The 14,276-nt window shown below is 34.6% G+C and overlaps 1 protein-coding gene across 1 annotated transcript in view; it reads right to left on the bottom strand.

Annotated features, from left to right (window-relative positions):
• LOC139139796 (unconventional myosin-X-like) overlaps window positions 1-14,276 on the bottom strand; it is a 106,298-nt gene that overhangs the window by 38,258 nt on the left and 53,764 nt on the right. The window contains exons 14-19 of the mRNA XM_070708716.1: window positions 8,940-9,032; window positions 7,439-7,590; window positions 6,489-6,588; window positions 5,782-5,862; window positions 4,773-4,897; window positions 949-1,167 (exon numbers count right to left, since the gene is read on the bottom strand). Coding sequence (XP_070564817.1) covers window positions 949-1,167; window positions 4,773-4,897; window positions 5,782-5,862; window positions 6,489-6,588; window positions 7,439-7,590; window positions 8,940-9,032 — 770 coding nt within the window. The remainder of the gene's footprint in view (window positions 1-948; window positions 1,168-4,772; window positions 4,898-5,781; window positions 5,863-6,488; window positions 6,589-7,438; window positions 7,591-8,939; window positions 9,033-14,276) is intronic.

Here is a 14,276-nt window from a genome sequence, read left to right as displayed (position 1 = left end):
CAATTCTTTTCAAATCATTTATCAAACTCAATTGGTTACACTGATTCCAGAGTTTATTGATACCAAATGTTTATGTGAATGCTTGACTAAGACTAAATTAGCGACTGATTACTAGAACACATGTGGCCATGACCACACTACATAGCATGCATAGGTCAGGACCACACTACAAAGCATGCGTAGGTCAGGACCTTTTAAAGTCAGGACAGAACAGATAAATCATAGTGATCTAATCTAAACAGAGTTTTAAACCATCTGGTAAACATGCATGGTCATCATGTTTTAAATTTCTTCCGTGAAAATAGATCTGACATGTTTCATTTGTCTTTGATTTAAGAATATGATATTGCCAAATTTTCAGGTTCAGAAGCGGAAACAATGAAGCCATGAGAGAGAAAAATACCAAGGTGCATTTTCTCCACTTTTACTGAAATTATTATCTCCTCTTAATATTTCTAAATAGGAAATTTATTTCCATGCAAAACTTTCACACAACCTGAGAAACACTGCTAGGTCATGCTATGCTACTAAATTACAATAAATATGGTACCAGTATGGGTCGAAAAGAATTAATTTTATGCTGGTGTTGTGCTAATATTTTACTGACAACAATTTGAACCACTGTCTCATCAAAAAACAGGAAAAGGGAAGTTTTCTGCAAACTTGACAGAGAAGTAAAAAGTTATTGATTTTGATGAAAATCAGGCTTTTACAACTACGTTTTTATGTTTAGAATTCAATGAAAATTTTACCAGACTACCAATAAGTTAATTTTTTTTCCTGCAGATCTCTGAGGTACATTTTGACTAAATGCATTAATTGGATTATTTGCACCTTTAACAGCACAGTAATGAAAAGTTTGTGTACTTAAGTTGCAAAAATATGAAACCAGGATTAATGGTTATAAGGTACCAAAACTTTACTACTATACACAGTTCCAGTACATACTTAGCTACATATGCCTTGACATATGCCTGTATCCGTGTGGCATATCTGTTTAGATGTTCTTGTCTCTCTGCTTCCAGCTGGTATTCCAACTGTTCTCTCAGGAACACCTTGGTTTTTCCCAGTTGCCAGTTTTTCTTACTTTCATCATACTTGACCATGATGGAAACACATTTCTCTTTGTCATCTTCTGTCACACCCCGGGGAATAAGCACCTTGTATCTGCACAGATAACAAATACACTTTTTTGAGTCAGTATTGGGTAATAATTTGTCATTGGAACAAACTCTACCTCATCTAGATAAAGATTCCATCTTTTAAAGTCTCACAACCTGAAGAAATACGTAAATGTGAATACAACTTCATGGCTGAAATGCCTTGTGATGCATAATTTCACAATAACATTGTCCATACCTGATTACAGGGAACGACCTCACTACGTTATAGATATCTTCTAAATGAATTAAAACTTACACAGGGTTCATACACTTCAAGTAAATCAAAATTCCAGGACTTTCCAGGAGTTTTTTTGCCATTTTCCAGGAGTATTTGTGGTTGAAAATGCCATTTTCCAGGAGTGTTTGCACAATAAAGCTTGCAATTTTAATAAGAATCATATACTAATTGTTTCTAATGTTTTCCTTGTCCACAAAACTTCAGCCCATAAGACATCATTTTGCTGACAAATGCAGTCAATGACGAGTTGACAGGTTTTGACGGTGATGACATCTTGAATAACATCGCTGACGATTGAGACAGTAAGTGAGGCTACCCACAATTCTCCATGATCTGTACACACGTAGATCACTCACTGAACTGAAGCAAATTTCTTCTGTACACAGAACAATATTTAAAAATTCTGGCAACATAGTTCTGATCATCATAATTTTCTGATTTTTCACTTTGAATAATGAGATGATAAACCCCTTTTCCTCGGAGGAGATAGCAATTTGTAATTTTGTCGACATAGATTTTTGACAGCCATACACAATATTTTCAAGGAAACTGAGAGAATAAGTTGCATCTGTGTTGGCAAAAGAAAGAGTATTGATTTTTTTAATGTTCGTAACAAAGGAAATTTGCATGTCTGACAGGTGGTATGATGAGACCATCTTAGTTGCTGATAACTTTATCTTGACAAGTGTGCAATTTTTAACACCTCCAAACATCGACTTCTCATTCAATTTACTCTTGAATTTTAAACATAATCAATAATTTAGGAACACAATGTCAACAAATAATCCTGAATTTAAATTGTAAGTTAAAAATTGTTAAGAAAGTGATAAAATTGAAAAAGCCTTGAGTAAAAAATGTCTGAGTGAACAAATCAAGGGGAATTGTGGGTAGCCTCACTTACTGTGCAGTTGCGAGTGTGGTGTCAGGAAAGATAAACTCAGGGAAGGCTTAGAATTAGTCGACGACTTTACATTTGATGAAGATCGGGCAAAGAAATCATTATTTTTATTTACTTGCTCCTGTTTTTCTCCTACCAGAGCTCGATGTTTTGCTCCTGTAGCTATAGCATGGCTTTTCATAGCTCCGCGTATGATGCTATGTGTTCCCTGCATTATATTATAAAGCGTCCCACTACAGCCCTGCTGAGGTCCATAGACACGCGGTCCCACTTTGGACCGCACACAAAAAACTACTTTTCTAACTACTTTCGGCCGAAATCAACTCGATTCCAATCTATGCCTACCCGAATCACTCAACCGCTCACAGACTGCAAAAAGAACTGTTCGCATGACGTCAAAAACCATAAGTTTGCTGGTAATGCACGGTGAAGGGCACAAAGGCCGGCAATATCTCGCATGAATGTGCCGAATGGCAAGCCACGGGAACACGGAGCATCATACGTAGTGCTAGGCTTTCCGATACATCGAAAGTCTTTTCACAAAGTTTGCATCTTGCCGCGAATTTATCTTGCGCCCGCTCAAGCCATCCTACGTACTCGGGCTGTTTCAACCAATGATCGCTGAATAAACACTTTGCAGGAGGCATTGCTGTGACTGGTGACCCGAACAAGCTTTAAATTTCAACACGGTCCCTCCACAACCTACTCATGCATACTTCGATGTCACTGTACGTGCGTGCAAAACCATGGATAATGGAATACACAACATGGTCTCGCCCACGCTAGTACAAGGGTACCCCTTTACGACATTTTAAGAAACACTACTACGCTTTCCAAATTTTGTCTCGGGAGGGCTCCCCACCTGTCGCAAAACATCTTTTCGCATTTTTGCAATTTTGACGTTCGACAATTATACTGTTTGACGTTCGCCTTTACGATCAGGCCGTTCTCGACCGTGTGCGATCGTAACTAGCGATTTTCCAGGAGTTTTCCAGGAGTAAATTTTGATTTTCCAGGAGTTTCCAGGAGTTTCCAGGAGTGGTTTTAAATTCCAGGACTTTCCAGGACTTTCCAGGAGCGTACGAACCCTGTTACATGATAATCTGGACATTGCTCATTATGAATATTTGAGATTTATTTAAAACATGGATGATATTTGCATCTCTGCACTAAGACAAGTAGTAGTAGGGGTAACTCGTTTTTTTTTTGAAAAATTTATTACATTGCAAACAAAATATAAAACATTCTTGTTTGATTCAAAAGCCACAAGATTTCTCCTGTTGCACCTTACCATTCACAACAAAACCGTAAACAAAATAAACTGTTAGACTATGTTTATTTGTTTGAAATCAGTTTTCCTCATACGCAGGGTTGATTAGTTAGATGAAAACGATGATGTTTCACAATGTTCCAAAAATAGTTAATGCCTTAGACTGTTGTAAATGACATAACATGTAACTATTGACAGTATTGGGTTGTCACTAAGTATGAAATTGTTTTATTTGCATTTCAAGGCCTTTGGTCCATATACAAAGAGACAAAGGTGGTTTGTAAAAACATTTGATGGTATCACTCTGTTCAAGGATTGACAACTTTTCATGAAATCTCAGTGTCTAAAGAGCAGGATCCTTTGGGGTCAAATGTGAAGTTGAAAAACAGACATTTGAGACTTGGTGTAAAAGTTGCTTTTGCTCCACGAGTAAAATTGTTATGTTTATTCTGCCTTCCACAAGTTCCTGTCTTTTTACCAAAAATAAGTATTTAGAAAGCAAAACAACTGCACTCCACTGTGGTGAATTTATATAACACTCACTATCCTAGACAACTATGAGAACAATATCACTTCAGAACATACATACTAGACTCACTGAATGAGCCAGTGAATACCATATAAATATCATTTCATTCGCAGTAAGCACTGTATAACCAGCTGTAATTTGACACCAAACATGTAGGGGACTATCCCAGGAAATTGATCACTACAAGGAAGTGACCTTTCCACTGTGATATTACTCAACAAACTGCTAAGATTCACAATTTACATGTAAACTATGTGGCATGAAAATGATGTCTGCACAGTTTCCATGACGGTGGATCTTAAGGTGCTGTTATTCCAAATCACAGACTATATTCAAAATATATCGCCTGATATCCAGAGAATACTTTGAGATGTTGACTAGTTTGTGGTATCTGGTGATATATGAAGATTGAAATAGTATTTGAATGGAGAGTGGCGGTACTTGGCCTCCCCTCAAGTCAAGCTGGGCTGTACATAATAACTTGGCAGCTATGCAAAGGAACACACTAAGATGTAGGCAGGACCATGCTTAAAGACTGGGAGCTATTGTGGATTCGTAATCAAACACATGGAAGTAATGTTTTGAGTTATTTATCTGACATTAAAACTGCATAACATGATACTAGCTACATGACTAAGCACATTATCTAGAAGTCAAACTTCACAATCACTTACCTCTTGATAAAATCTTCAAATAATCTGCGTACAGGAAAGCCTGCTCTCCTTATCTTGACTGTTTCTAACATTCCAGAATATTTCAGTTGATTCATAACAAGCTGAGCATCAAACTGTTCTGGTAGCTGTAAGAGATGCAAGCCAGGATGTGAGACACTTCCAAAAGATTTAGATATCCCACATATTTGTTTTTTAAATGCATTTCCAGATACAGCTGGTATTAATTAAGACTGCTTTTCATTCATTAAGTAAACCTTGTGCTAATCAATTTTGATTATTTTCTACAAAAACTGTAAGACTGTCAGTCGCCGTGTATATTATTGGTAGCCAAAGTTTTTGTTTTTACAATAGCAGTTATATTTCACAGAGAACATATACACGATGTACAGTAGTAGTAGACATGTGAATTTTTCTTTCTGTCCACATGAGGGCGCCACACATATGCTGAATTCAGTGTTAATGTCCCTTGAACTTTCTGTTCAACACAACGTATACCCACAGGTGCACATGCTTTTATATTGCTATATTTCCACAAATCAAATTACATGTGTTTCATTGCCATGAAACTTCTGTTGAGGGTGATTACAAAAATTGCCAAAATGCAAAAATCCTTTCATGAAAGAAGTCAGAAAACTAGTTTAAACATTTTCATTGAAAGTAAATGTTAACCACTGACAGGTAAGCTTTGAACTCCAAAACAGAAAAGAGCCAATACCATTCGTGTTTTCTCTTGGTCCTTTTCAAAAGACTTTTGATTGAGAAAAAAAATTAATCAAAATCAGATTGAATACGATTATAAGAAATGTAAAGTAGCTATGAGACAATGGTGGCCAGTATTTGTCATATCTTTGATACCAGAGACACAGACTGTTCAATAGTCTACACTAGTTATTGGTTTGAGAGTACTCTGACTGCATCATTCATGATATCCTTACACTTTGGAATAAGACTTTGTTATGCTGTGTGACCTGCTTGACAGTTTCTGAACAAAATGAAATTTGATTCTCACCTTGGCAGAGTTTGGCTTGACACATCGTACAAAGTAAGGATTACAGGTACTTAATGTGTTCATCAGAGAATGGAGTGAATCCTGTAACACAAGATATCAATAGAATTATTCAGCTGTGTCATCAAAGCATTGACCATGAAATACAACCCACTGGCAAATCTAAGTAATCCAATCTATTGGAGCCAATTAGCAAGCATCAACAATCTGAAAAATCAGATTTCTTCATCAAGTCTGTCAGTTTTAACACAAGGGTAAAGGCATTTAATGCTGGGTGACATTTTAGGGTAACAATAGACATCAAATCAGGTCCATAATCATTATCATTCAAGGTAACTATGAAAGTTACCAGGTCCAAGGAATATATCGAAATGACAAAGGCAATGGGGTCATCTTGAACCACGAAATGGTGGTACCAGGTGTCCGGAATGGGTAAGTGTACCCTGCCAGCAAGCTGCACCTGTCAAGATTGACCCAAAGCGACAAAACAGTTTTTTCAACATCTTTTTATGTTTCATTGCTGTAAAGAGCAATACTTCATGTGGCCTAGTGTCCCTTCCAGATTTTGAACTAGACAAAAAAAACATTCTTGAGGCCTAATTACTGTGCATCAATACAGTGAAACATCATTATTTTAATTAAGCTAATTTTATGAAAGACTGGTAGAAATAATTACAGAACACTGACGCAGAGAAAATGACGATAATTACCTTGAATTGAAAACTAACAGTGGCTTTCTTTCTGATTGTTTTAGTGTCATTTGCTTTCATGGCTTTCACTGATTCAAACATATCATACACAAAGTCTGACCTGAAAAAATAAGATGAAAATTTGATTACTTATTGTTAGACACCTTGACCTTGTTCACACTCTACAGTTGTAAACATACTCCCTTTAACAATCATCTGCATGTAATATTTCTCCTTTATAAACAATTTGCAGAATAATATATTGCAATGTGTGACCAAAATGATTTGATTTGACATAAATTTGAGTTAATGGATGTTGGAATATATCACAATGTTTGCTGAATAGATTTGTAGTGGCACATAATGATCGGTTAATGGAAATGTATTTATTAAGGTATGGACACAGATTCAAAAATAATGACTTAAATTGTGGATACACAAATATTGTATTACATACATATCATAAAAGAACAGAATCTGTAATTCAATTGGTGATATTTCAAAGTTTTTTGTGCCTGTATTTGAACGAAAGACTATTGTCTCACGTCAAATAATTTTGCCTCAGTTTATACTGATAGTTGAAAACAATGCTGAAATGTTCATCACATTCTAGTTAAGTATGGTAAAAGTGTTAATATGTTGTAAGTAATAAAAGCAGTGGCTAAAAAGTGCACATCTACCTTGCCCTCTGATGGTATTAATTCCAAATACCATTTCCATGTATATTAAAATGCATCATAGACCCCACTGCTCCAATGATTATTTGTATCACCACAATGAACAGAAGAACAGTGAAATAAAGCTGGAATATTTGCCAAAAAGTGCATCATCAGGTTTTGTGTCAAAAAATAATGTTTTTTGTCAGATACTTGAGGGTTTACTGACTGCAAAAACATCATTCCTTTGACAATTACATATAAACATTACAGCGAGATTTCAGAGCCATCAACTCTTCCCAGAATGCAACCTACCTACTCTCCTTTAAGAGCATCAATAAATCATCACGGAATGTATCTCTGTTTTTTTCCAGGAAACCAACGCTGTCATAAAACACCTCTCCTGCATAGTGCTTGATGCCGAACTTTGTGTTGGTAATTCTTGGTTTGGTGTAAAATGCATTTTCCTGTCAGAGATTGGAATGGTGGAAAAAAAAAACATTGACTTTCAATGACCATTTTATAGAATTTCAGAAAAATTCAGACACAACATTATTCAATATCATATTAAGATATTTAAAACCTCAAAGGAAATGTGATTATACTGGCTGATCATAAAATCATTGAAAATAGGAATATGTCCTAAAATATTAAATTTTCTCACTTTTTAAGATTTCTATAATTGTACTATTCACTGACAGTGGCATAAATGTTACAGGCTATAGAGAGACATTTGTGACAGCCTGGGCAAATGTTATCTTTTAAAAATATTTATTCATATTCTGTAGATGCTACTGTGCTTGAAATAACAAACATTAACACAATGATTTTACTTCACTTGCAAATTTTCATATATGACAATACTAAGACATAGATATATGTACTACAAAGACAACTATTAATGTGAGAGACAGTCTTGCAAATATTTGAAAAAGGAATTTCATAGACTTTGTTTTGATACATGTTTGTCAGTAAACTATTATTTTTATCTAAAACCAATCCGACTATTTTAGATGATGTAATGTGAACACCAATTGCAGACTCCATTATAATGAAGAATTTCAAAATGGCTGACATCATTAGATTTTAATGTGGCTCTAGGATGAAAACATTAACAGAAGACAAAGATACGAAGCAGAGAGTATTTTGAGTTCAATTCATCCATAATTAACATTGTTTATTCACTGAAAAAAATGATGACCTTTCCATTTAGAATTTTAATCCAACCAAAATTTCACATCCCTGTATTAAACACTGATGCTCTCCTTTTTGCTTTCTATAAAACTCATCAATTTTGTTAATTTTTTCTACGCATATTATCAGTGATACAATTACATCAACTTAGATGACAAAATTTCAAAAATAGTTTTCTAGAAAGAAATCTCACTCACATGTAATGTATAATTATATATTCTATGGAGAACTGATGTATTACAATATATATTACGAAACAATTTTCCAAGATGTCTACCAAACTTACAACGGCAATTGCTTTACATTTTGATAAACTTGGCTCTATTTCAGTGTAATTTCTATATGAAGGGTTACCATTAATGTTGCAAGAATAAACTAATGTAAAATCCATTCACAAAATCCCACTAAATACCTGTCATTTGAAATTTCATTCCAGATGAAGACATGTTTCTAGACATTTTTATGGATATGTCTACTTGAACTGTAGCTATGGTTACAATGACTATTAGCAGTTTGCATCTGTTTGTTAGCTTGCACCTTCCTCTTGTCTCATACAGCCATTGTCACTGCCAGTCACACTGTTCAGGGTTATGTGCATTGGAAACGTGTAAGGTATACTTACAAAGTGTGCACGATGTAACTTTGTCAGCATCGACTGATCAGTTCCCTTTGGGAATCTGCTTTCCTCGTCTATCAGGGCCAAAATACCAAGTTTCTATGGAAACAAAGTAGGAAATGTTGTACGATGACGTGCGCACAGGTTGATGTCTCGGTAAAAACTAATTTGGGCAAAAACGATGATTCATCCAATGTCGCTACACAAAGTCTCTCCAAGATCTTTTGTATTCAACTAAGATTTGCCCAAAAAATGAAGACAAACAGCTTCAGGAAACACAACTCACAAGAATGTAGTATTATGACTAAGCAAAAGTGGATTAGTTGACAGATTCTATTCTTATCTCAGATGCTGAAGGCACTATTATTGAACAAGAAAATTTAAGACTACATCACTGCATCCAGAAGCAATATCACACAATGTGCTGTAAAAGAACATACATTGTACATGTACATGTACACTGCCTGTTACAAAGAGGTTCATGTATATGTACGGTGCACTGACTTACTGCTTTCATCAGCGTAAGAGTTTTGCTATTTTCCATCTGCTATTTACTGTCTCAAGATTGCATCAAAAACACATTTCTCTTGAAAGAAGCACTGAACATAAACAGAATATGAACTGAAATTCTAAACTATATACACTGACAAAGTTCCTTCAGCCCTATAATGCTCTGAGCATAGCTTTCATTCAAATGACATGCATTCCACAATATGATTGGAACACCTATGGCACCCAGATATCACAGTGGAAGCACTATGCCAGCACAAACAGCTGTTCATCTGTGAGGGATGATCTTAGCAAAATGGACAACTTTGACCATCTAAATTGCCGGAAATTTGGAAAATTACCCCTCTGGCTGTATGGCCCAGAGTTGTTGCTGATAAAAGCATTTGTGAGGCTCCACCTGCACACACTTAATGCAGAGTTTGTTAAGTTACCATGCTAAATTGAAGTAAATTGTGAGAGATCACTGAATACAACATGAAATACAACATGAAATCTATCAGGGATTTTTAAATCCTGCCAATAACTCTAATTTGTTTTTTCTATGTTTGCATACTTCCTTGCTATTTTCATTTAGAAATAAAATCATACAATTTTCTCTTCTTCACTGCATTCCTGTTCTATTTCAATATGTTATTAACGATCACAGAGTTCTGTTATACTGCAAAGACATGCTTAATTTAAATATGGAAGTTATCTAATCAAATGCATTTCCTCTGTCAATATTTCACAGGAAGTGTATTACTCCATTTTCATATACTGACTGAGAAAATGGTGTTCCATGTCAGTATTGCATTGTACTTTGCTTTAATTTTTGACAAAAAAAATGATTTTTCATTTTGAAGCTTTGCTGACAGTTGTGCAATCACAGACATGCACTTCTTGGATTTTTATATCACAGCTGATTACATTTCAAGGAAAACTAACACTATACTTGTTCGTTTTCCTTTCCATTCCTCTCCCATTTAGCAAGTATGTTTTGAAATACCAGTTATTCAATCACATGATCAAAACTGACGAAGAGGAAAATCCAACAACCGTGGCAATAAATCAACAGTAACAATCAATTGTCATTAGCATTGTAAATGTAGCTTTCAAAAATACCCATGGATGAAATTGCAGTAATGTTTATGCAACCATTTCAATCAAATCCTTTGCAAATGGAGATAATTAGTCATTAAGCCATCTGAGATCAATAACCAGTATGCAATAATGCATGTCATTAGCAGAATTATCAAATCAATATCTAAACAAAAGACTCTGATGTACTTCAATTTTAATGCCAAGGTTTGAGATAACAAGTCTAACAAGAACAATAGTGTGATCAACTTGACTGCCAGTGGTGAAACTTTGCTGAAGTAGAGATGAAAAAAGAATAATATACATTCTAGTACTTATTGACTATCTTTTCAGCTTACAGGAAATTAGAAAACAAAATATGACTTCATTTATGATAGGAAAACTGACATGTACATTGTGTTGAGAGAACACAGTGTTAAGCCATGAAAGGAACAGAAAGCTTGACCTATGTGTTGGCTGCAGACATAAAACTTAGCATTAACTGGGAGTACTGAAGTAGTGATGCAGTTACTTTGACTGTTGGCATTGGAAATCATTAGAAATTAGATACGGAAAATGGAGAACCCACAGAATAGCAGTCATTTGTAATTTTTTTTAATTTGCAAGAAAGTAGAAAGCAAATGTGATTTGATAAGTTATTGAAGAATTGATTCAGTTTTATACATATAATAAATAAACTAGCAAAGACATGGCTAATTTTTTGCCGGCAGTGATGATAATAAAATTAATTTTACAGGGAGATGTTAATCTCACCGAACACTTTTCAAAAGACACTTTTCACAATTTTCTATTACTAGTTTTGATTCTGTCACTAGCATACAAACTGATCATGCAAAATTATTACAAATAAGACCTAAAATAGATATTCAGTTTCACTTCAAAATGCCTGCTTTCAATTTTGTGCAAATAACAACATAGATCATAAGTGATATACTCAGTATCTTAGTGACAGGACAAATACAATCCCCAAAGCTTCAGTTATCCCAATGTTTACATACAAAATTGCTGTTACAGTAGTACAATTGGTTATCTTGATATATCTTGCATTTTGATGAGATTTCTTTAATGCTATAGGAGATACATCTTCTCAAGCGTCAACAATAACTCCAACTCACAGCCAAATAGTGAATGATTATTTTTATCATTCCAAATTAGTATACAGTTTGCGACTTTGGCAATATATGTTTCCAGGTTTTGATTGAACTTCCCTTTAAGACCAGCAAAAAAAAAATAGTGACAACATCACTGTTCATCCCATATAGTTATCAAAACAAGTCAACAATTGTATGAAACATGGACATACATATACAGACAGACTGACATACACAGACTGGCACAGAGTGATGACATTGACCCCAAGTGTGCCTTGGCCCATGGAGAGTGATAAAGATATAACAAACAGCTGAATGTAATGATAAAATAGTTAAGTATAGGCCTATACAGGCACTGAGAGTGAATATGTTACAGCAATTTGATTAGTTTCTTTTCCTTTTCTACTTCTGTGATAATCTTTAAGACAATCAATCTGCAAGGCAGTATATGTATTGACAAATATGTTATCTTTTACAAGCACACAGTAAACTGTTCTTGATTTTTCATTTACAATATTTGACATAGACTGAAATACATAACATGCAACCAATGTTTACACTTTGCCCATACACCAGATACATGGAGAAATTTCAACATACAATCATCAACTCAGAAACCCTACAGGAAAATTAAACATTGTTTTCTTCCAGAACAGCTGGTGCATCCACATCAGGAACAATTTACAAACTTAACCAATTACACAAGGATGATGACACAAGAGATAAAGTTAAACTGTGGTGAACTTGACTATTCCTTTCAAATCCTTACCTAACTTGACATCTTAAACTAAAATACACTGCATGGTTAATTGCGCACAAAAATACATCGGGGTGGACCATTTGATAAGGGACGGTGTCTGGAAGATTGATGAGGTACATTATCTTTTCATCCGATCCATTGTACATTCTTTTTTCCCCACTCTCCCACCTTTTCTCTTTTGTCAAACCTTCTCTGGCTGAATTTTTTATTGGCATTTGTTTGGAATTTTTCAAAATCTGCCAGGATTTTTTTACCGCATTTCAACACCAAATACAGTTACCATATCAAATGCTTACTAAATCACCACATTATATACTCTTAGTTCCAGTAGGTATAAGATTACAAAAAAAATCTTAAAAATACAAAATGAAAGATATCCTAGTAAAACTGACAGTTTCGCAAAGTTGCCCCCAAATTCAAAATTCCAGATTTCAACTTAACTTCAATATATCTTATTAACAAAAACCCTAGAACCGTAACCGGTTACTAAATATCAAAGCAATCAGACTAGTAAATTTTGAGAAACAAATTTTTTGACCAAAAATGAGAAAAATTGCCCCCAAAATACAAAATTGCAGATTTCATCCTAATTTTGAATATATCTAATTAACATAAACCCTAGGAACCTGTACACTAGATATCAAAGCTACCAGATCAGAAGTTTTAGGAGAAAAATTTTTTGACCAAAAAAGGCAAAAATTGCCCCAAAAATAAAAAATTGCCAGTTTCAACATACCTTCAATACATTATATTGAGATTAATCTTTGATACCTGTATACCAAATATCAAAGCTATCAAATCAGTAGTTTTTGGATAAAAATTTTTTTTATCAAAAATTGGGAAAATTGCTCCCAAAATTACAACTATGACAATATCAATACAATTTGTACAAACATGACTGAGGTCATCCTGAGGACATGAATATTAAGTTTCATAGCAATCAGACGAGCGATTTCAGAGAACAAGATTTTTGACTAAAAACGGAAAAAGTACCCTAAAAATACAAACATGCAAATTTCATCCCAATTTTTGCACACATAATACAGAATACCTAAAGAAATCTGCATACCAAGTTTCAACCAAATCTGACCAAGCTCACTGAGTTTTAGCCATTTGCAGGATTTTTCCTTTTTTCCCCTCATTTGCATATTTTTGGCACTGACACGTTCATTTGAACAAATTCACATCTCCACCCCTAGGTGCACCTGTACACCAAATACTAAGACAGTAGGTGCTACGGTTTAGGAGTTTTTGATATGGACGGACATACATACATACATACATACATACATACATACATACATACATACATACAGACGACATTTTTCCACCTTGTACGAATACCTCCTATTTGCATATATACATATGCATATATGGAAACTAAAAACAATAGCCTCCACTGTCTTAATGTTAAGAACAGTTTACATCATTTTCAATTCGAAGTTTTAACTGGTGAATTTGGATGCCATGTCATAATCCAAAAATTGTTAGAATACTTGAAAAGCTTAGCCATTAATAACACTCAATAAAAGACATTTTGAATGAAGACTTTGCAACATATTGAGTGTTTTGTTTCCTGCGTAGCAATTGCTTATGAATAAATAGTAAAGGTGAGAGTTCACAGTACAGCGTATTGCAAAGCTCTGCATTGCTTGTTTCCAGGGTTTTTATCTGCAAATTAAAGTAATACCACATTGACTTCATGAAGGAAATTACATAATATAAATCAATCCAGCATCCCCAGATGAAAGCTGTGACCTTTCAATAGCAAGTAAACATGCATTTTGTCAATTTGTGTGTTGAAGGACAGTGATTTAACGTCAGAATTATCCTAACATCAAATCAACATTCCCTTGTTGATGTTTGTCCAGTTTCTGTAGTGTACACATTTAGGTGATCTCCGTT

The sequence above is a fragment of the Ptychodera flava genome, chromosome 9 (genome assembly GCF_041260155.1).
Source record: "Ptychodera flava strain L36383 chromosome 9, AS_Pfla_20210202, whole genome shotgun sequence".
NCBI lineage: Eukaryota > Metazoa > Hemichordata > Enteropneusta > Ptychoderidae > Ptychodera > Ptychodera flava.
The sequence above is the reverse complement of the archived record's forward strand: the minus strand, read 5'-3'. Positions and strand labels throughout refer to the sequence as shown.